We start from the raw sequence: 21816 nt of genomic DNA on the forward strand, positions 1-21816 counted from the left end.
CTGTCTCAAAAACCGCCCCCCCTCCCTCACCCATCTTTCCTAATCCCTCCCTCTTTCCCTTCTAAACTTAAGTTAGGCCCTGGCCAGGCCAGGCCGCCTATATTTTGTTTCTGTTATTCAACAGTCCAGTTCCAGAATTGGATCGGGATTCGGCCAGAGAGGACTACTCTAATGGTTTCTGGATACGTTCTCTCTCCTCCCAATCCATATCTTTACATATTGCTCTTATTTTGTATTAATGTGATTGACGCTTTTCAGTTAAATGTTCTCTATTCTGCTGTAAAAATTGAAAAATTTCAAATAAATCACAGTAAAAGAACAAAAACAAATTTAACTACCAAACCCTGTTTACCCCTAAAAAAACCCCCATCACGTCAAGGAACAGTTTTCATTAAACCAAAAGTATCTGGCATTATACAAATACAGTAATGGGAATGTTGATTGCCAAAGAGCGGGGAGAACAGCGTGTCAAATGATGGACACCCACGATTACCAAAGGAACACATTGACTCTAATGGGTTCTGTTGGGTTTTAGTCATTTATGACAAATCCTGAAATAACACGTGAACACAGCCTACCATCTATGAAAATACTGACAGGTCGAAAGCAAGGATTGTCCCATGAAATGTCACACAGCTATTACACCGTGAAGATGGATACAGTTTGCAGGCCACCAAACCTTGGTACTGGGGGACAGTATAGTCAACACCTGCTGCTTTAAATCTGTCAAAATTGGTGATCTCTAAACAGTTCCAGAGGGTATTGGGTCCTCATGCCCACAGTCATACTACAGTTCTTCTTTGCTCCCTCTATTGAAAGCTTTACCGAAGAGAATATGGATGGAGTAGAGTACAGTAAAGACTATGTGCTGCCTTATAGGCTTTGCATGTGCATGAGGCCCAAAGCAGTAGCTTTCTGCATTACCAAGAGGTCTATCAATACAAATTGTAAAAACCTCTGAGAGAAATGGTCAATGGATTTTGCAAGATTCTAGGTGTTCTTGAGTGGGAGTTAAAAACTTAAAAACATGACTGTTGACGAAAATAAGATCCAGATCAATAAAATCAGTAAAACTCAAAAAAGTATAAAACAAAAAAGTCACTTTAAAATGGAATGTGTTGTGCACACCAAACCTATACATGCTCCCCCCCCCCCCCCCCCCCTCCTCTCGGAGAAGTTTAACCTCCTACACGTTGCTAATTTTACTGCTTAGATCTAGGACTTCAGATTTCATCACGGTTAGGTTGTACATTTTATCACTCAGCAGGTTAATATCTCTCTCTCTGTTCAGTAGTTCAGATGCCAAGCGGCCAATCCTTACAGACAGATCGTTTATCAAGGCTTCTAAATGAGCAATGTCCTTCTTGATTGTGAAGACTTTGGGCTTCAGTTCGTTGGCGAAATTTACAGCCTGTAAGACCTTCAATCGGTCGCTCTCTAGACTGGAGAGTTTATCAGAATTGTCAGTGAAATTGCCCCTGAGCTCCATCAGCCTTATCTTTATGAGATCTATTCTGTCTGAATTTCTAGACACCGAGCTCTTCAACGAGGTGATACGGTCAATACTTCCAGCTAAAGCATCTCCGATTCTCTGTACCGTGTTCTTCTCAACCGTCACTAATTTTTTCTCCAACTCATTGACAGAGTCGGTCAGGGAGAGAACGTCAGTCTCCATCCCCGATATCCTCCTCACATCTGTCTTCACGGTGGCAATCTTGCCAGAAACCTCTTTAGAGTTACGTGTGGTGGTCTGTTCTACTTGGGAAACGGTCTGTTCAAGGGTGGTAAGGTTGACTTCCAGCTGGTCTCGTTCTTCAGAAATGTGACTTGTCCATTGCTTAATATTGGCAATGTCTTTTTGCAACTGTTCCATCTGTTCAGTAATTTGAAGATTCTTTGTCACGGTCTGCGTGGTTTCTTCCATCTGAAAAAGAAGTATAAGAAAAGTGTTATAAGTTTGGCAAAAACAAAATAAGGACCAATTTAGGCCGGCTGTCCACGGGTGATGTGGTATCCCGCGGCGAAGTCCGGGAGCAGGAGCCGCCGAATCTCCGCCGGTCAACCCTATCTAATAAATAGGCTGACCGCAGAGAATGGGGGCAATTCGCAGCATGCTGCAAATTGCCCGCCATGAGCGGAGAATCGCTCGTGGACAGGTGCAATGCTATGGGAAGCGTCGACCAGGCGAATATACCGCCGTGGACAGGGGGCCTTAAAGGGGTTGTCATACCAAAATAAATTATTTCCTATCCATAGGACAAGGGATAACTTACTGATCAGTGGGTCTTCCCAAGAACAGCTGTACGAAGCGTCCCAAAACAAAAAGAGCAGACGTCGTACATGAGGGCTGCTGCTCTATTATGTTCAATGGGAAATAAGAGTTGAAGCTCTGGACGGCCATTCTTAAAATTGGTGGGGATCCCAGTGGTCGGAACTCCACTGATCAGTAAGATTCCCTATCCTATCAAGATATCTTATTATGTATTAATAGACGGGTAGTATTACTACATTGTGTTCATCTTTTTATACACCAAAATAATTGTATTTGCTTTCACAGCTGCTGCTTGACATTGAGTACCACTGCATAGCATACTTGGAACCAGAATACTCAAGTTCTTCTCTAGTTCTGTTGTCTCCAGTTTTATTCCACTTAATGTATAAGCAATAATGCCATTACTATACATTGATTAGCATTAAAATGCATCTGCCATGTTCTTGCCCATGCTGCCAGCTTATCTAGGCCTTTCCATTTTATTTTACAATCAAGCTGACTTACAAATACTTATAGGACTTGTACCCATCTCAGTTTCTGGTTCCCTCTCAGACCAGCAGGTCACAATCCTTGGCTCAGACGAAGAAATGCAGGGTGATGGTGCCAGGATCGGTTGGAAACCCTTTCTTTTTTAACCTCATTATGACCAACAGGATACATAGAATGGGATTATCTAATCTAGACGACTAATATAAGGTAGTTGGTGACCAAGAGAAGGAGAACATTATTTCAGTTTCCACAGCAACAACTTAGATGTCTCTTTGAAGAGAAAAAAATATCCTCACATTTTAAGTAGATATTGAACTATAGCTCCACGTGAAGCAAATCTCATATCACACCACAGCGATTAGCGCAAACATTACCCTTCTTCTTGGATCAAGTTTTCCTTGTTCTTCCTCAACTCTTGAGTCAAAGTGGAAAGTGGTTATATAGAGCATCTCTCGCTATGGAGGAGCTGTTCTGCCCTGCATCGTATAGAAAACCCATCGATTCGATGACCACTGTATAAGGTTTAGTCTCTCCTGTGATGGAGAACTGAACACTTAAGGATAAGGGATTAACTATCTAATTGGTAGAGGTCTGATCGCTTGGACTCCCAACCTGAAAGGAGTGGCAAATATACTTGATAGTCCTACTGGAATGAATGCAACAGGGGCAAGAATGCTCAACTACTTCATGGACCTTCAGGATCCCTGTTCTTACGATCAGTGGGAGTCCCAGCAGTTGTATTTCCACTGATCACATAGTTATCCCCTACTCTGTAGATAGGGAATGACTTCAAATCTTGGTACAACTCCTTTGAGGTCCTTTCTCATGGGCAAAAAATTTGCCCGCAATGATTGCCAACTGACGATGAAGCAAGTCGATTAGAGCTTCTTTGATAACCTTTTATACTAGGCAATGGTCGTCGATAAACAGCTACATGGGAATGAGTTGAAAAGGGGAACGGAGAGCTAATGACCCCCCCCCTTCTGGTAGACTCCGTTGGACCATACTTTACCAATCTGTTCAAATAGCACTATATTTTCTCAGCAGCAGACGTACGGCCACCAACAGTTCCACTAGATGATAATTATGGTTCATTACGTTTTCTAGGTCTGCAACAATCAGTTGATAAGCAGGGTGGCTCCCTCTAGAGAAGTGGTTATCTACGGTACATGTGCCAACCCCTACTACTAAGATAGTTCTTAATGACATTGGCTATATGTCTGAGGTCGTTGTCCTGTTGCAGAATAAATTTGGAGCCAATCCTATGCCTTCTATTTTTGGAAATATTCTTACTTTGTAGCATTTTTTTTACACAGGTCTAAAACTTTTGCACAGTACAGTCCAATTCCATGCGACTCCATTGGGATGCATTAGGCACAATATTGAACTAGGATCTAACAGGACTGCTTTAGTGGGATAACAATGCCCATTTAGTTGCCATGCCCTAACATTTTATATTCTTTCCTTTTTTGATAAGCCTAAAACTCCATAAACATTGTGACACATTGCAGGGATGTTGAACCAGTTCTCAGTGATGATCCGCCCAGTGTCCACAGCTCCGTTCCTGTTTTCCTTAGAGAAGAATGGGATGTTTTTACTAGTAAGTCATCTTGTCTGTCATTGTGCCCTTGGGCTATTTTTATGAACTATTTTTTTTTGAGAATTTGGAAAGGTGCCAAAAAACTCGGGATTATCTCCCCATCCTAAATAATAGGCCTGTTCGTGGAAAACTGGATACAAGCAAGGCATTAACGATGTTGCACCTGCTGCTTCATGCAACACTAAACAGCTTACAAACATATTCCAAATGACACTATTCTATGTAAAACCCGACATGCACTCCGTTCTCATGGTTTTCTTATTTTATTGCGTTAGAAATACATGGAAGGAAAGTTTGTGCAATCTATATGCAATGTAGAAACATGTAAGGGTATGGAAACCTTTGCAACAAATTGGACATCCCTGTTGGCAGCATCTGAAGAACATTTTCTTAAAGCTATACACATGTTAGACTGAAGTTACATGGTGACTGAAAATCCTGTAAAGATCACCAATAAAATGTGACTACAACCCTACCACAGTTAGAATTTTTCATATTATTGCACGATTTTCTGTTGCAGTATAGCCCAGCCTTAACCCTTCCCAATCCACTGTCTGACCTCTCAAGACATTATGATTTAAGGCTGTACAGCTCCGATGTTGAAAGACATCCGTGGGGGTTCTCTTACTGTATATTGCCAGCCTCTCTGCTGTCGGAGCCTATCCAGCGTGTCACCTCATGCAGTACTGGCTTTAGCCAGCATATAGCGCTGTTGTATAACGGCAGAAAAAGAGTAAGCCCCCTAGGAAAACCAGGATACAAATTGGATTGGAAAGGGTTAAAGGGGTTTTGGAGGACTAAGAAAAATAAAACTTAAGAGCTAGTGAATGGTATAAAGAAATAAGTCTCGGTAATAACTTGGCACTCCTTGCTAGGCAGCGAATGCTACGTTGCTAGTGACATGGCATATATTGCTCTGCAGGAAGGAGAATGCCGTCAGTAGACACTTCATCACCGGAAGATGAAGAATTGTCTGGCTGGAAGAGACACAGAGAACTGCTGGAGCAAGAAGAGGATCAGGGAGGGGAAGATGCAGTAAGAAGACTGTTTCGAGGAGTAATATGTAAGAATTGAATTTTTTGTTTTCCAATGACAGAACTCCTTTAACCCTTGACAATCCAATTTTGCATTCAGGGTTTCCTAGAGGGCTTTCTCTTTCTTGCATTTTACAATGGCACCATCTGCTGACTAGAGCCAGTACTGCGGTATGGGGCATACTGGAGAGGACCCCGATAACAGAGCAACCAGTAATATACAGTAAGAATACCCTGCCGGACGTCTTCCCACATTGGAGCTGTACAGGCTTCAATCAGAATGTTGGAAGACGTCAGACAGTGGATTGGAAAGGGTTAAAGAAGCAAGTATGTCATATTCTTTTATTTTACACTTTTTTTTATTTTTAGTCTTGGAAAACCCCTTTCAAATTAAGGTTTATGGACAACATAGAGAGATGGTCTCTTTTCAGGGATCCCCCTCTATGAGACAGAATCAAGTGCTGCTCTATGACAGTGGGTAACATTCTAGCAGACTAGAGTCTTCCTTACATTATATGGACAGCCATTCATCTGAATGCTTAGATATTCTGAATTAGTGCCACATAACATGACTGACAGAAAAGAGGTTCAATATCAGCCCAAAAACTTAAATGGATCAAGGGTAATAAAATAAATCTGTATGTAACCAGATAAACTGGCAGCGTTAAAACTAAATAGGTACACATTTCTGTGATAATTTATTTTATTGCACTGATGCCTCTACCTTGTGCCAGTCACTGCACTGGTTGCCCGTCCACTATGGAATACAATTTATAGTCATTACTCTCAGCCGTAAAGCACTCCACTGTGCTGAACCACCCTATATCTCCTCCCTCACCTCTGCCTGCCACCCTACCTGTGCTCTCCCTCCCGTTAATGACTTGAAACTACGTTCCGCCATAGTCCGAACTTTCCACTCCCATCTCCAACACTTTTCCTGAGCTTCACCAGGTCTCTGGAATGCGCTACCCTAGACAGTCTGGTTAATACCCAATATCCACAATTTTAGGGATCTCTCTTTAGGGAGGCCCATCACATTCCCCAATCTAATTTGTCTTGATTTTTCACTCTCCCTAAGAACCCGATCACAGTGTCACCTCACACCTAATGCACTTCATATATATATATTAGCTTGTGACTGGCTCATGCAGCTTTATGTATAGTGCCCTATTTATATATAGGGTAGACCATTGTACAGAACAAGCACTTTTACCTCATCTGCCATTCATATTTCTTAATAGACTGTAAGCTCTTGCGAACAGGGCCCTCCTCCCGACTGCCCAAATTGTTTATTAATTTTACGCTATATGCATGATGTATGTGTTATAGCCAAATAATAAGACACAATTCCGCAAACTCCAACGTTTCCCTACTGGTAGCTGCAAGTAGCTAGAATTTTATTAGTTACCTCATTCGATCTTTGTATCAGAAAAATGGAGCTTCCACCTCTATAAAAGGTCTAAGAAATTGATCAGCACACACAATGTTGGATCTGGTTTTATAAAAGGTAGACAATGACTATAAAGCTGATATAATGGCGATATTGTTTCCAGCACAATAGTCATATAATGTAGCACTGATTATAATTGCTAGCAGTTTCCTGGTTGAAGAACATCTCGTAGTCGCATCTCGTAGTGCCAGATTTGTGTTCCTTCCAAAATGGAGACTTGTCATTAGCAATGGTAAAATTGGTGAAGCTCACATCAAAGCAAATCAGGATGTGATAGGAGAGAATACTACTGTGAAGAACAGGGATATATCCTTATTTCATACAAAGTGCTAGATTGGTGTCCAGCGCTCATTAGGTCCATGGTTGAGCAGATTTCTTACCAACATTCAATGTCTCTTAGATATGTACAGGTCTACGGGCCGTAAAAAAGTTTTAAAAAAAATCTTAAGTTTAATTAGGGCTCTCCTCTGGTTCCTTTACTTCTGGAACAGATTGCTCATCAATCCTTGACAAAATATTTGCCTTCTCCTTCAAGACCGATACATCATTTTGCAGTTTTAGGATACTGTTATCGTACTGCATACTTTCCAGGGCATGCTGGATCTCCAAAGTCTCCGTGATGATTTTCAACAAGTTGTCCTCCGTATTAAACACCTGCTCCGTCAATGTAGTTACCTTTTTGTCCAGTTCCTGCATCTCATTAGACACTTTTAGTAGGCTACGAACAGCGGTATCAATGGTTGGCAAATTCTTGATGCATTCGGTCAATTTAGGCTCAAATTCAGCCATGTTGTTTCGTACCACTTGGTTCATATCTCCCAAATCATTCTGCTCCTTTTCCAACTCCTTGATAGCATTGTTATCCCACTCAAGAACCTCAGAAATATGTTGAAGGTCATTGTCTTCTTGTGTTTTTACCGTTCCAAAATTTCTAAGTGTCCCCGATTCGAATTCTTTGAGCTTCTCTGAGAGCTGCTTGAGTGTTTGGTCAGCGGAGTTGATCATCGAGGTCATCTGGTTATGAAAAGATTTGGCTTCGGACTTGACAGAGTCGGTTTCTAAGTTCATCTCGTCAAGACTCTTTTTCCATGAATCGGTGTTATTCTGAAACCTCAGGTTGATAATCTGCATCTTCTCAGAGAGTGAACGCTCACGAGCTTGGATGAGATCGACGTCGCTATAAAGGCTTGTCATCTGTTGTTGGAGGTTGCTCACTAGAGAAGATGATGATGTTGCTTCTGCTAGGACCTCATCAGTAGACACAAGCTGCAAGAAAAGGTCCATGTGCTTAGTGTAACACAATGTACTGTATAAAAGAAATTCATAAAAACACGAAGGGTCATCATAAGGGAGGATAATGCAAGATTTCATTCATAGCAAGACTGCACATTCGGCTGATAAGAGTCACGAGGCCCATTTTAAATGCATAGGCTGCTGAACTAATAGGCTTTCCTTATCAGAGGCGGAAACCACTCTTAATGATTAGGACTTGCAACTACCAGTCAAGGGGAAAGAGGTTTTTGGCTTTGTGACTCCTTACACTTTACCCTATAGTACCAGTGCTAAAAAACTCAGCAATGTTAATATATTTCAAAGTGTTGCTCATGAGACAATCCTAGTCCATATGTTCTATTAAGGTTATGAACGTCATAGTAGGGGTTCCTTGATAGGGTTGCCTATTCTATTAGTGAAGAGTCGAAATCTAGCAGAACGTGGGCCAGCCATGTATCACATACTGGTCATCCATACCCATAGGCCAGCCTCCACAATGATTTTTTTCTCCCCACAGTGACCATGAGACTTTGTGATTGCAATAGTTCACAGTGCAATGCAATATCCTGTGTTATTGCTGATAATATTAATCTATGTGGAAAGGGTGTATTTGAATTTGTAGGTTTTGCATGCTGTTTCATGCACCTGTAATTTGGGGCTGCAAAAAGTTTCAACATTGTGATTGCACTTTCTTAGAATGTAGAGTCCTCCAAAATCAATTCATAACTAAGCAGAATTCTCATACGGAATTCTGGGAAACAAACCCTTCCCCTTTCTCTGTTCATATCCACTAGAAATAGGTACAGAGTCCATTACCGGGTTTCAGATCTCTTTATTCTAGATGGACATGCACCAGTGTGAGTAGGACATAATAAGGACTAGATTACAGTCACTGAATGTAAACAATGGTTCCACTGACAGTCAAGGAGGCAGCAGAGTTTTTGGAAAAGGTGAGTAATTGATACACAAAGTTTTTTTTGTAATATGTAAATTCGCAAAACTTTTGAATATACAATGAAGAAGTGATATGTACATAAAACTGGAACTCCTTTTAAAGGGGTTATCTAAGGAGGCAGCATCCTTATCCTGAACATGAGGTGTAGATACCTCCATTTTCAGACCGGTTCTGCCACCAGATCAGGCTGTATGGTCTCTCTTTGTGTCACATCGTCGCAGTAAAAAGGAAAAAAACTGCTTAAAAGGTGAGATTATAACTTTTTTATTTTTGTTTTTCCATCCCTTCCTACCAAGGGCTATAACTTTTAAATGTAATCGTTGACATAGCCATTTGAGGGCTCGCTTTTTGCAGGACGAGTTGAATTTCTAACGGCACCATTTCATTTACAGAACAACTTTAAAAAAGTGAAGAATGAAAAAAATTCAATTGCGCAATTTTTGGTGGATTTACTTTTTACAACGTTCACACTGCAGTAAAAATGACATATAAACCTTGTTCTATAGGTCGGTACGATTACAATGATACCAAATGTATACAGTTTTTAAATGTTTTTCTAAAAGCACCGTTTTTAAAAAGTAAATAGAATTTTTTCTAAAAAAAAAAAAAAAAAGGTTGTTTTTTTATCACCATATTTCGAGACCGGTAACTTTTAAATTTTTTCGTCAATTGGCCTATGAGATGGCTTTTTTTTCGCGGAGTGAGCTGTAGTTTTTATTACCACCATTTTGGGGTGCATACATCTTTTGGATTACTTTTTATTCTAATTTTTTGGGGAGTCAAGATTAAAATAAAAAATAATAAATAAATTGCAATTCTGGCATTCCATCTGGTCGTCTTTTTTTTAATGGCCTTCACAGTATGGAAAAAATATTGTCATATTTTAATAGCTCAGACCTCTATGTACACGACAATACCAAATATGTGGGGATTTTTAATTGCTCTTTTTGTCATAGGAAAAACCTTTTTTTTAACCTTTAATATTTAATTTTTTACCTGTTAAACTGTATTAAATCAGTTTTTTTTAACATTTGTATTTAGTCCCCACAGGACTTGAACGTGCGATCATTTGATCAATAGTACTATGTACTGTAATACTTCAGTACTGCAGTATTTCGCTATTTTTGTTGTTGCCTTTTAAGCCCAGCTTTAGGCAGGGCTTGAAAGGCATCTACACATGGCGGCGCTGGGCGCCTTTAGTAGGCTCTGGACTGCCATGCTAGTCCGGCGGTGATGCCCCCCTCCTGCTGACTCGTTAGATGCACAGTCCGCTCTGAACGAACTCCAATTGTGGCAGTTACCAGCCGTTGACAGCTATGAGTAATAGCTGTTAGCCACTGGGTATGGAGCAGACTCGGCTTTTGAACCCGTTCCATACATACTTTAGGACTACGGGACGTTATTAGTCATTCAGTGGTCCCGAAGTGGTTAAAGGGGTTGTCTCGCGAAAGCAAGTGGGGTTAAGCACTTCTGTATGGCCATATTAATGCACTTTGTAATATACATCGTGCATTAAATATGAGCCATACAGAAGTTATTCACTTACCTTCCCCTGCGCTGGCGTCCCCGTCTCCATGGCTCCGTCTAACTTCAGCGTCTAATCGCCCGATTAGACGCGCTTGCGCAGAAGGGTCTTCTGCCTTCGGCTCGGTCTGGCACGAGCGGCGTTCTGGCTCCGCCCCGCCACGCGTGCCGATTCCAGCCAATCAGGAGGCTGGAATCGGCACACGTGACGGGGCGGAGCTACGTGATGACGCGTAGAAGGGGGCGGAGCCAGAACGCCGCTCGTGCCAGACCGAGCCGAAGGCAGAAGACCCTTCTGCGCAAGCGCGTCTAATCGGGCGATTAGACGCTGAAGTTAGACGGAGCCATGGAGACGGGGACGCCAGCGCAGGGAAGGTAAGTGAATAACTTCTGTATGGCCCATATTTAATGCACGATGTATATTACAAAGTGCATTAATATGGCCATACAGAAGTGTATAGACCCACTTGCTTTCGCGGGACAACCCCTTTAATATTAGAGTTGAGCGAACGTACTCTGCCGAGTTTGATGCTCGTATGAGTATTAGCGTACTCGATGGTGCTCGTTACTTGAATGAGCATCAAGCCGTGTTCGACGCCGCCCCCGTTTTTGGCTCCTCCCTGCTGTGACGAGCCAGTCTTGGCCCCTCCCCGCTGCGACGCAGCGCGTGTCAATGGCAAATTTTTTGGCAGGCGGGGGTGGGGGGGGGGGGTAAAGGGGGAGAGGCGGAGAGGGAGGGGAGAGAGAGAACACACGAACCAAGAAAAAAAAAAAAAAAGTTCGGCACCCGGCGTCCCACATACAAAAATGCTCGAGTCTCCCATTGTAGTCAATGGGGTTCGTTACTCGAGTAGAGCTCTCGAATTTTACAGAAAGCTCGACTAATGCAGACCCGAGCATTTGGGTGCTCGCTCCTCTCTAGTTAATATATAAAATACAAGCCCTCAGACAACTATGTTGATGAAAAAAACTCAAACAAACATAGAAAAGGCCACGTCCTCAAGGGGTTAAACATTTTCCTTCCATATCTGTAAATACGTTACACATCGCGATGTTCAATAATTGTCATTTTTGTGTATTGTGATTGCACCTCTCATCCAGCAGGACTTGATTCTACATATTTTAGGAGATCCAGAAGTCGTTTTCCGCAGGACGACAACCCTTGAAACCTAATCGCGTCCTCATGTAAGATGCATAACGAATGGAATCCTGTAATTGTGTCTCAGGGTAAAGAAATAGGACACAGTCTGTCCATTCCAGGACCGGAGAGCAGGGGATGCCCTGGAAGGCGCCGACACCGATCCACCATAATTAAAATTAATGAATCATTATTCTTTGTCAACATGCAGAAATACAACGTGACGCCATGAGTGGCCCGGTTAGGTGACATTCCTGTCTGTGCGGCACGGAGGCGGAGAGGTCTGTACTGCCACCCTACAAAGATGCTAACTAGTTGTTTATGTGACCATTGTAAATGAGTGGAATTTGGAGTTCTGTACCCCAAAAGAACAGAACTTCAACTGTTAAAGGGGTTGTCCAGATACCAGACGAAATCCCTTTAACACAACCATTTTTAGGCGATTTTTAGCTCCATTTTTCAAAAGTCATAACTTTTTATTTTTTTATCGACAGGGGAAAAAAACAAAAACAAAGAAACCTCTATTCTACCATTTTTTCTTTTGCGTTTTTTTTTTTTTTACAGTGTTAGGCCGCGTGCACACAGGCGGGTCGGATTCCAAATACGGAATTCCGCAGTGGAATTCGGCCCTGGCAGCAGTGGTGTCCGTGTGTACCTGCTTTTTTCCCCCCTTCTTCTCTGTAATGTGGATGGTCCGCATGGCAAGCGGTCAGACATGGGCCTACAGATTTTTAAAAAAAAAACTCCTGCTTTTCCACGTCATCGCCTAGCGATGATGCGGGATTCGCGACCTTTCTGCACTGTACCCGGTCTTTTCTGTATTGTGGATGACGGCAGCGGCTCGCCGTCAGTCATGTGCGGTACAGATTTTCTATTAAATCTTTGTTTTTCCTGTGGCGTTGCTAGGCGATGACGCGGGTACCCACGACCTATTTGTAATGTCAACTGCGGATGGGCTGCGGGTTGGAAAGGTTCTTCAATGGAAGCCGTCTGTGCGGAGGCTCCAGCAAGACAGAACATGCTGCTATTTTATTTCCGCTTGCGGAAATCGCAATGGCTGTCCACTCATGTGAGCGGTCCGATGAATGTTCTATCTTTCAATCGATGCGGAAAACCCCAGATTGTCCACGTGGGTGACGATCGCAGACTTTACAATCCAAATCCGGTCATGTGCCGCCGGCGTTAACCGTGACACGATACGTTTTGACGGCACAAGGAAGCTGCAGTGGTCATGTGCTGTTCGTTGTACAGTCGCTTAGCCAATCACTGCCCTCACCGGTGATGATGCCATGAAAGGCACGCAACTGCTGAGTCTTCGTCTGGGACCGGAGCAGCAGGGATTAGGAATTGCGCTGCATCGGGGGATAGGACAACCAACCTGTGAGGAATTTTTGTCCGTTCCCTACCAGTACCATTTTTTATTAAATCTTTCATGTAAACAAACCACTGTCAAAAATATTCAATGCTTCCTAGTAACATGAAGCTCCTGGGCCCCGATGCAAAACCTGTAATGGGGCCCCCCAACTATAATGCTTTATTCATAGTACTGGGCCTGGATGCACCTGTATCCCCTGTAGTTACGCCCTTGCTTCCTAGATATGTTATATTTCACCACAGCAAGAATATTTTTTATTACAAACATTGCAAAAGAATAATTTTCTTTTTATGCATTAGTAACATGGTATGTTAAGCTGAAGGGACACAATGTCCATCTTGTTCAGCCTGTTTCCACCCCCCTTGTTGATCCAGAGTAAGGCAAAAAAAAAAAAACAGTGAGGCAGAAGCCAATTAGCCCATTTGGGGGAAGAAATTCCTTCCCGACTCCATAATGGCAGTCAGAATAATCCTGGATCAACATTTGAAAAGTTCTTACCTGACTCCAAGACCCGGATCAACAACCTCCCTGGTCACCTAATGTCTATATCCTGTAATATCCTAGCGCACTAGAAAGGCATGTAGTCCTGTCTTAAGCTCTTCTATGGATTTTGCCATCCCCACGTCCTCAGGCAGAGAGTTCCACAGTCTCACTGCTCTTACAGTAAAGAACCCCCCTCTGTGTTGGTGATAAAAACAGATCATGGGAGAGATCCTTGTATTGTCCCCTCATGTATTTATACATAGTTATTTGATCACCCCTTAACCGTCTTTTTTCCAGGGTAAATAATCCCTCTATCAGGTCGTTGATAAATATATTGAACAGAATGGGGCCTAATACTGAGCCCTGTGGCACCCCGCTAGCAACGGTGGCCCAATCGGAGTATGAACCATTTATTACCACCCTCTGCTTTCTATCTCTGAGCCAATTCTTTACCCAGATACACACGTTTTCGCCCAATCCAAGCTGTCCCATTTTATACATCAACCTATTATGCAGCTCGGTGTCAAATGCTTTAGAGAAGTCCAGATATACGAGATCAATAGACTCTCCCAGGTCCAGCCTAGAACTTACTGCATCGTAGAAGCTGATCAAATTGGTCTAACATGATGGACCCCCCGTGAATCAACACTGATGAGGAGTTATGTCGTTGTTTTCCTTGAGGTACTCTAGGATGGCGTCTCTCAAAAATCCCTTGAATATTTTTCCAATTATTGAAGTGAGACTTACCGGCCTGTAGTTACCAGGCTCACTTTCAGACCCTTTTTTGAATATTGGAACCACATTGGCAATGCGCCAATCTAGTGGTACAACCCCGGTCTCTATAATGTCCTTAAATATAATAAATAGCGGTCTGTCTATCATGTCACTTAGTTCCCTTAGATCCCGTGGGTGTATTCCATCTGGGCTCGGCCATTTGTCGATTTTGATCTTTTTTAACCAGCTCTGCACTTCCTCCTGAGTTAGGCAGGTGATATTTTTTTTTTTTGGGGGGAGGGGTTCGTTTTATCCCCTGCATCTCATGTCACGTTTTCCTTCATGAATACACTTGCAAAAAATAAAAAATAAACTAATAGATTTGCCTTTTCCCCATCATCTTCTATGATTTTTCCTGCATTATTTATTAAAGGGCCAGTGCTTTCAGTGCAAATTCTTTTACCATTTACCATTGCATTCTCCCCACACTGGTGTCCCGGCCTTCTGTTCTTACAGTATATAGGAGTATATTATTAACATACAGTAGATTTGTGGTAGAAGTTCCATTTGCTGCATGAGGTTGTTTATGCCGCACAGCCCTATGCAGATGAATGGGACATGCACACAAGTTTCTGTAACAAACCATCCACACATTGAATCATCCCGAGACCCGAATGACCGATTTCTCCAGATTCAGAATGTCTTGGTCCTAATTGCCCAACTGAACAAGCTGGGGACGTATGGCAGGTGATATGTACATTGTGCTGCAGTCTGATCTACAGAAGTAACGTTAGTGAAATTACGGGAAGATTCATCCTATTGAATGACGGTGAAAGAAGACGGTTACTCTGGACAGATGGTTTCAGCATTACCGCAAGATAATCTATAAAGAGCAAGTAAGGAGGGAAAAAAGATGATCCAGGTAAGCTCCTTATCAGCACTGACCTCTGCTTTATTTCCTGTATCAGACTCTGCTGGTGAAGCCAATGGTTTACAATATGACAGGGGAGGGGGTCAAACCCATTTTCACCGAGGGCCTTCAAAGGGCCGTTTATAAGAGCTCCTTCACACAGGGTATTTGCACTCTATATTACACATGTAATACAGATAGCTTACACATCTGTGATTTGCATTAGGGTATTCAGACATGCTTATTTCAGTTGTGCATTTTAGGCGCATGAAAAAAAAATAAAAAAAATCGCAGTATGTCCTATTTTGGCCTATTACCAACTAAAATTGCAATAAAAGTTAATGGGATTGCGCGAATATACATTATACATCTGCATTCACTGCGTATTTATTTATGAAGGTGGGAGAAATCTATGTAACTTTCTTTTGAACTTTCCTAGATAAAAAACGCAGCGAAAATTTGTATGCAAAAAAAATATGCAAGAAGGTCCAAATACGTACAGTTTTGGTCCGTGAACCGAAACTGCATATGCCGTGTGAATGGGCCCTACATGTAACCACTCCTTAACATTACTGTGGAGTTCTGTGTACTACAATGGGCTTTCTCCCCTTCCTCCTCTTTAGCACGGAGCATCCTACCTTGGAAGGGAACTAGGGTGCCCGAGTAGGGCTGTCAGTGCTGTGCTACCGCCTGGGGGTTGCTGAACAGAGGATTGTGAAGGAGCGTGCCACAGCTCAGAGTCCAAGATGGCACCTGCTACCTGTTTTGATGTTGCGCCCTCTGCCAAGTGCTGACAGCATCCTCTGGGGCAAGTGGAGAACTGGACCTTCTGTGTCAGGACCTCGTTGTGGGCCACATAAAAAGACATTGAGTTTTTTTTTTCATAGACTGGTAGAGTTGGAAGGGACCTCCAGGGTCATCGGGTCCAACCCCCTGCTCAATGCAGGATCACTAAATCATCCCATACAGATGTCTGTCCAGCCTTTGTTTGAACACTTCTATTGAAGGAGAACTCGCCACCTCCTGTGGTAACCTGTTCCACTCATTGATCACCCTCACTGTCTAATATCTAATCTGTGTTTCCTCCCTTTCAGTTTCATCCCATTGCTTCTAGTCTTTCCTTGTGCAGATGAGAATAGGGCTGATCCCTCTGCACTGTGACAGCCCCTCAGATATTTGTAGACCGCTATTAAGTCTCCTCTCAGCCTTCTTTTTTGATACATACAATACGAGTAACTATGGACAATACTAAAAACCACAAGAAAGCATAAAAGAACAACAAAACACTATGATACTATGAAAATAAACTGACCCTGTTTTCTTTGCACCAGAGGACTTCTAGAACCATACATGAGGTTTCTCCAAGACCTAAAGTCTGTCTTGAGGACAGTTCTTCTTCCATTATAAGATGTGATTATGTTTTAATAAAAGGGGTTTTTCCACTAAGGACATTTTTTCCTATCCACAGAATAGGGAATATAAGACTAATTACTTGGGATCCAAGTGCCATCACCCCCAATGATTAGGAGAGCCGTGCACCCTTACGTTCTATGTGAATAGAGCGTTGGTGTGCATGTTCGACTGCCACTTCATGAGTTTCTGTAGGACGGAGAGAGAGATAGATGAGCACATCAATCTCCATCTCTCCCATAGAATTGGACATGCACATCGGCGCTCCATTTACAGCGGGCATTGGGGTCTGTTCTTCTTGGGATTGTGGTGGGTCCCAAAGGTCGATCCCAGCGATCATGGATTTGAGATAAAAGTCTTTAAAGATGTTAGAACATTCACAAGATAGGTGATAAAAGTCTGATGACTCCCACTGATCCTGAGAATGGGGGTCCTGGGTCGCCTTTCTCCTCACTGCAGTCCCTGCAGTCAGAAGGAGCTTCGATGGAACGGCAGTTGGACGTGTGTTGTGCTGCCCATTCATATTCAATGGTAGTTCCGGATATAGTGGAATGCTTATTCTTGGCTAGTCCTGTCAACCACGTTGAAATGAATGGAGCAGCACCACGCTCGCTTGGCCGCCGCTCCACTTAACCTGCATATCCCTGCGGGGGGTGCAATGAGTCCACATTGAGGAGGAGAGGAGGACAGTTGACCCTCCATTCTTGGTCTCAGCGGCAAGAACCTATCTATACTATGGATAGGTGATAAAAGTCAATATTGGGAAAAAAACATATTTAATAACCAGTTCAAACCAAAAACATTAATTTTCGAAATAGTGAGATTCACGCTAGGGCTACATGGTGGTATCAGGTCACCTGACAACTGCAGTAAAATATCAGTATTACTACAACCTCAATGCTACCTTGTCGTAAGCCAGCATGATCTGAATATGGGATCATTACACTATACAGAAGATTAGATGAGAGAGAAATTTTTGATTTCCACCTTCTTTCTGTACGCACCATACGATAGTAGTTGTGTGGTGAGAAAGTAACCCCTGTCCTAGCGATTGGTGGAGCTCCCAGTGGTGAAGCCCTCCACAATTACCTTTTTAAAAGGGGCTTGTCTGGGACTTTTACCATTAATGACCAATCTTCAGGATAGTTGATCAAAAAGGGATTGCCACCAGGGATCCCTCCCGATCAGCCGATCCTTAGGCCCGCTATCAGTGCAGACAGCATTGGAAGCAGATAGCACTGTCTGTACTACAGCAGCCCGATTTGGTATTGCAGACACAACTCCCATTCATTTCAGTGGTAGCTGTACCTGTAGTATCAAATACAATATTGACAGCGCTATCTGCTTCCAGTGCTGTCCGTACTGACAACGGACCCCGGGATCGGCAAGGGTCCCGAGTGGCACAACCCCACCGATCAACTATTGATGATCATCTTGAGGACAGGTCATAAATAGTACAAGTCCTAGACAAAACTAACGAACAAATAATAATATTACCTTTCCAAATATCTGGCTGACTTTTTCTTCCAGCTCTTGCAGTGCTGACGAGCGAGACTGCAGGGAATGATACTTCTGCTCCAGGATGGTGAAGTTCTGTGACTGCTGAAACACAATCCTAAAATATGAAAAAAAGTGTTAAAATTGAACTATGAAGCACAAATAAGAGAATTAAACATTATTAAAGAAGGTATTTGGTTACATTCAACATATTTTGTATTACAGACCAATTGAAGTTGTAATACCTGATCCGGCCCATGGTCAGGAGGGTGCTGTTCTCCAGAGAAAAAGCAGATCCTTTTTTCCCCCTCAGAAAAACCCTTTAGAAATGTTATACCACGTTTTATGCATGTTTTAAGTTAAATAATTTACTACGGCTACTTCATGGCGAATCGTCTTGTAGAAGAAGGAGGCGATCGCAACACAGCAGGCCTCAATGTTAAGGGAAACTTTAGGTCTCCCCTCCAGCCATCCTTCTAGAACAGTTTAAGTGTTCCACTTCTCTCAGATCGATAAGCCAGATAAGCTTCTGCGTTAATATGGAGGTTTCCTCACCTCTTGGCCAGAGTGGACAGCGGTAACAAGGAGCACCTGCCTCTTTCGGAGGACCCGGCCTGTCCTGCATGATGCATTAACCCATGGATTTGGATGGGAACCCATTCAGTATAGGTGCGGGTCCCAGACGCAGAAACAGTGTCTAGCCAACATTTATGACGTATTCTGCGCACATGCTGTAAATATCTGAGATGGGAATATCCTTTTAACAATGGGACTAGTAATTTGCTGCCGCTGCCATACACGTGCGCAGTCGCAGCTTGCTGCCACAGCTATACTTGCGCTTAGTCGCAGTTTTTAGTGGCTGAAAAATCTGCACCAGATTCCACCATGTGAACATACCCCTAGGGTTTAATCAGACGGCTGTTTTATGGACCTGTGCTGTGCGGGTTCATTATACAGCGCCTATAGACAATTATGGGCCCATACTGCCTTCCAAGATTATACTGAGGCATACAGAATGTATTTATTTCCCAGCTACATACTGAATCTACGAAGAGAAAAATAAAAAAGTGGCGCATTCCATCTTATGCCGTATTGTGGATCTATTCTCTGCGGGATGCATATCATCATGTTGTGGCTATGGCTCTGCAATACACAAGGGTGTGGGCTCTCTGTGCCACCGTCAGTGCATAGGACAGTGCCCGTGGCCATGCCCAGAGCATGAACCCTACATAAGGATTACTGATCACTAGACTGGCATAGCTTTACGTCTACAGCTTTACTAAATCTATGCTACAGATCATAATGGATTATGCCATCGTGCCATCTTTACAGTGCATGCCATGCTTACCATGTTAATGCCACGCACACCGCCAGGCACAAGGAACACAGCACCGTCCGAAAATCAAGATATGACGATCCGCTGTCCGGACCCGGAGACTGATCCCTGCTCTTCTTCACCTTCTCGTTCGCAGACCGCTGCTGTCCGGATCCTGCTCCGTCCTTCATCTCCTTGGTGGCCGGAGAACCGCCTTTTTTCCTTTGCTTCGCTTCTCCAGACATTACGGAACTTACTCTAGCGAATATAACTATATCTGTCTAAGTTTCAGGCCTGCAACCTCATCCTAGACACATAACAGAGGCGCTGGACAAACTACGAAAAAGTTCTTAAAAAGTTCCAAAAGTTTGCAAAGTGAGTGCAATTTAAAAAGAAAATGACTTTGTTGCTATGATACAATAAATGGCAGCATGGAGTGCTGGTCATCCAGCCCTGGTTACCTCCCAGCTTTTCCCTCCCTGTCTATGTGGCAGCCAGACTGCTTCTCACACAATCCACTAAGCGGCTGGGAGCTGGGATGAAGCGGCTACGGGGGCACATTTGGTCCAAACTTTCTCTCTTTGCGTTTGCGGCCGTGTAGTGATATATGCTAGCTGTATATGGTCATTTCTTAGATAGTTATATCTCTTTAGCAATAACGCAGCGTCTCTTGACAGAAGATACAGCAATTGCATAGTATTTATCAGGCTTGCTGTGTTATACAGTCATTATTTCCTGCTAGTGACCTGATGTAACGCGCAACCTGAAGGCGGAAGGTGTATGATATTTCTACACTGTGTATGGGAGATAATACAGACGCTATTTTGTTTTTTTATACATTTTCTTTCACTCGGTGTTTTGTTTTAGTATTTTGCCCTCAACAAAGATGGCGGCTTCGGAGAGTTGTGACGGAGTGGGCCATGTTGGTAGAGGCGGAACGCTTGTTGCCGGGCGCCTGAGGTAGTGGGAAGGGTTTTCTAGCTGCACACTTCAGCTCTTCCATGTGTTTGGGCTGCAGGGGAGGCAGCAATGGATGCGCTGGCCGAGGAGTTTGGGGTCCTGACCCAAGAACAGCTTATAGCTCCTGTGGCTACTGTGGAGGTGAGGAGTCAGAGCAGTGCAGGTGGAGAAGACTTTATGTTCTCATAACAACTTATGTCTTCTGCATGCAGTGTGTGTATTATATTAGTTTTTACATACATTTCCCTTATACCCAGCGCCATTTTTATAATTAACACAGAAAGTTACATTTCACCTCCCATAAATGACCCCCATTGAGCGCCACTTTGATCTAAGACGAAAAAAGTGATGGCAGAACGGAAAACTTGAGAAACGCAGAATCGTGAAAATCGTTGCGCTATCCAATCACGAAGGCCGTTCGCAATTAAAGCGTAATGTTTACAAAAAAAAAGTTTGTCCCTAAAAGTTTACTCGTACAGAAAAACGAAATGGATCCTCCGCGGCGCTGCCGTTCACACGAAGGTGTAATAAATTAAGGCGCGCTTTTTTATTTGTGTTCGGTCCGAAATGCGTTTTGGGCTCCCACCGAATTTTTCTTCTGTTTAAGGAATTATTCACACAAGCGATTTCCACAGCCGTGCGCTGTCCGTATTTGCAATTGACCGCTTGCGGGCAGCACACCGACCCGTCACAGTCAGTGGGGCCATATAGACAGGTGCTCCGCCCCCCCCCCCCCTCGCTGCATTTCCCATTATGGTCTCACTTCTCAGACAAGTCACACACTCAAGTCAGTAGGTGCGCAAAAAAAAAATAACCCGGCGTGCGCACAGAGGATATACGCTTTGTTCTATCTGGTCGTTGCTAAGCAGCTCCCGAAAGAATTGGCCGTAAAAAAAACGGGCAAATACATATTGATGTCACGCGCTTTCAGAACGCTCCGTTTTTCATTCATCGAACCCGAATGTGAATAAGGCCTAAAAATCAGATTATTGGGAAACTGGAAACTGAAGAAGGACTGGATTAGAGTCCAAAGTGTGAACACAAAAAGTCCCCCTTTTTATTTTATTTCCCCGCCTCTTTAACCACTTAGGGGCGAAGGTTGCAGTTCTCCGCAGCATCTAAGGGGTTTATTGGCAGGGATTGTTGTTATATTGATCCCCAGGCATTGTCAGCTGTCAACCTGTGCCATACGAGTACCGGGGGTTGTGCAGGTCTCTTGGTGGTGGCACCGGATATGTTACAGGATGTGCCGCTAATGTCTCTGTGCTACATCCGTACGGATACCTACAGAGGGGTCACGGCAGGTCGTACAGGGGAGAGATGACAGCGACAGGCGACGGTCTATCTTCATTCAGTGATCTCTGGCTGTAGAGTCCCATTTTGTTGAGTCGGTGGAAATGTACATGTATAGCGCCAAC

At 43.3% G+C, this 21816-nt stretch overlaps 2 protein-coding genes across 3 annotated transcripts in view; one reads left to right on the top strand and one right to left on the bottom strand.

Annotated features, from left to right (window-relative positions):
* Positions 1–1085: 1085 nt before the first annotated feature.
* IKBIP (IKBKB interacting protein) lies at positions 1086–19943 on the bottom strand. 2 transcript variants are annotated; one of them, XM_066590491.1, is made up of 3 exons: positions 19472–19943; positions 18124–18241; positions 1086–1924 (listed from the first exon to the last, which is right to left on the bottom strand). In XM_066590491.1, the coding sequence occupies exons 1-3, from the start codon at positions 19681–19683 to the stop codon at positions 1187–1189; spliced, it is 1068 nt and encodes a 355-aa protein (XP_066446588.1). In that variant the 5' UTR covers positions 19684–19943; the 3' UTR covers positions 1086–1186. The 2 variants fall into 2 exon arrangements, with proteins under 2 accessions (XP_066446588.1, XP_066446587.1); XM_066590490.1 differs by lacking the exon at positions 1086–1924 and adding an exon at positions 6760–8111.
* Positions 19944–20401: 458 nt separating this feature from the next.
* The window catches only part of POLR3B (RNA polymerase III subunit B), a 129399-nt gene continuing 127984 nt past the window's right edge, over positions 20402–21816 (top strand). Inside the window, exon 1 of the mRNA XM_066590492.1 lies at positions 20402–20539. Within this exon, the coding sequence (XP_066446589.1) occupies positions 20468–20539 (72 nt within the window). The 5' untranslated portion in view covers positions 20402–20467. The remainder of the gene's footprint in view (positions 20540–21816) is intronic.

The sequence above is a fragment of the Eleutherodactylus coqui genome, chromosome 2, assembly GCF_035609145.1.
Source record: "Eleutherodactylus coqui strain aEleCoq1 chromosome 2, aEleCoq1.hap1, whole genome shotgun sequence".
NCBI classification, from domain to species: domain Eukaryota; kingdom Metazoa; phylum Chordata; class Amphibia; order Anura; family Eleutherodactylidae; genus Eleutherodactylus; species Eleutherodactylus coqui.

Excerpts from the sequence above, each read along its gene's own strand:
- IKBIP (XM_066590490.1), bottom strand. The coding sequence starts at position 19,683 with ATGTCTGGAGAAGCGAAGCAAAGGAAAAAAGGCGGTTCTCCGGCCACC. Across the intron at positions 18,242-19,471 it reads GTGTGCGTGGCATTAACATG|GATTGTGTTTCAGCAGTCAC; the intron begins GTAAGCATGGCA and ends TTCATATTTTAG. Across the intron at positions 8,112-18,123 it reads TCAGCCAGATATTTGGAAAG|CTTGTGTCTACTGATGAGGT; the intron begins GTAATATTATTA and ends CTTTTCTTGCAG.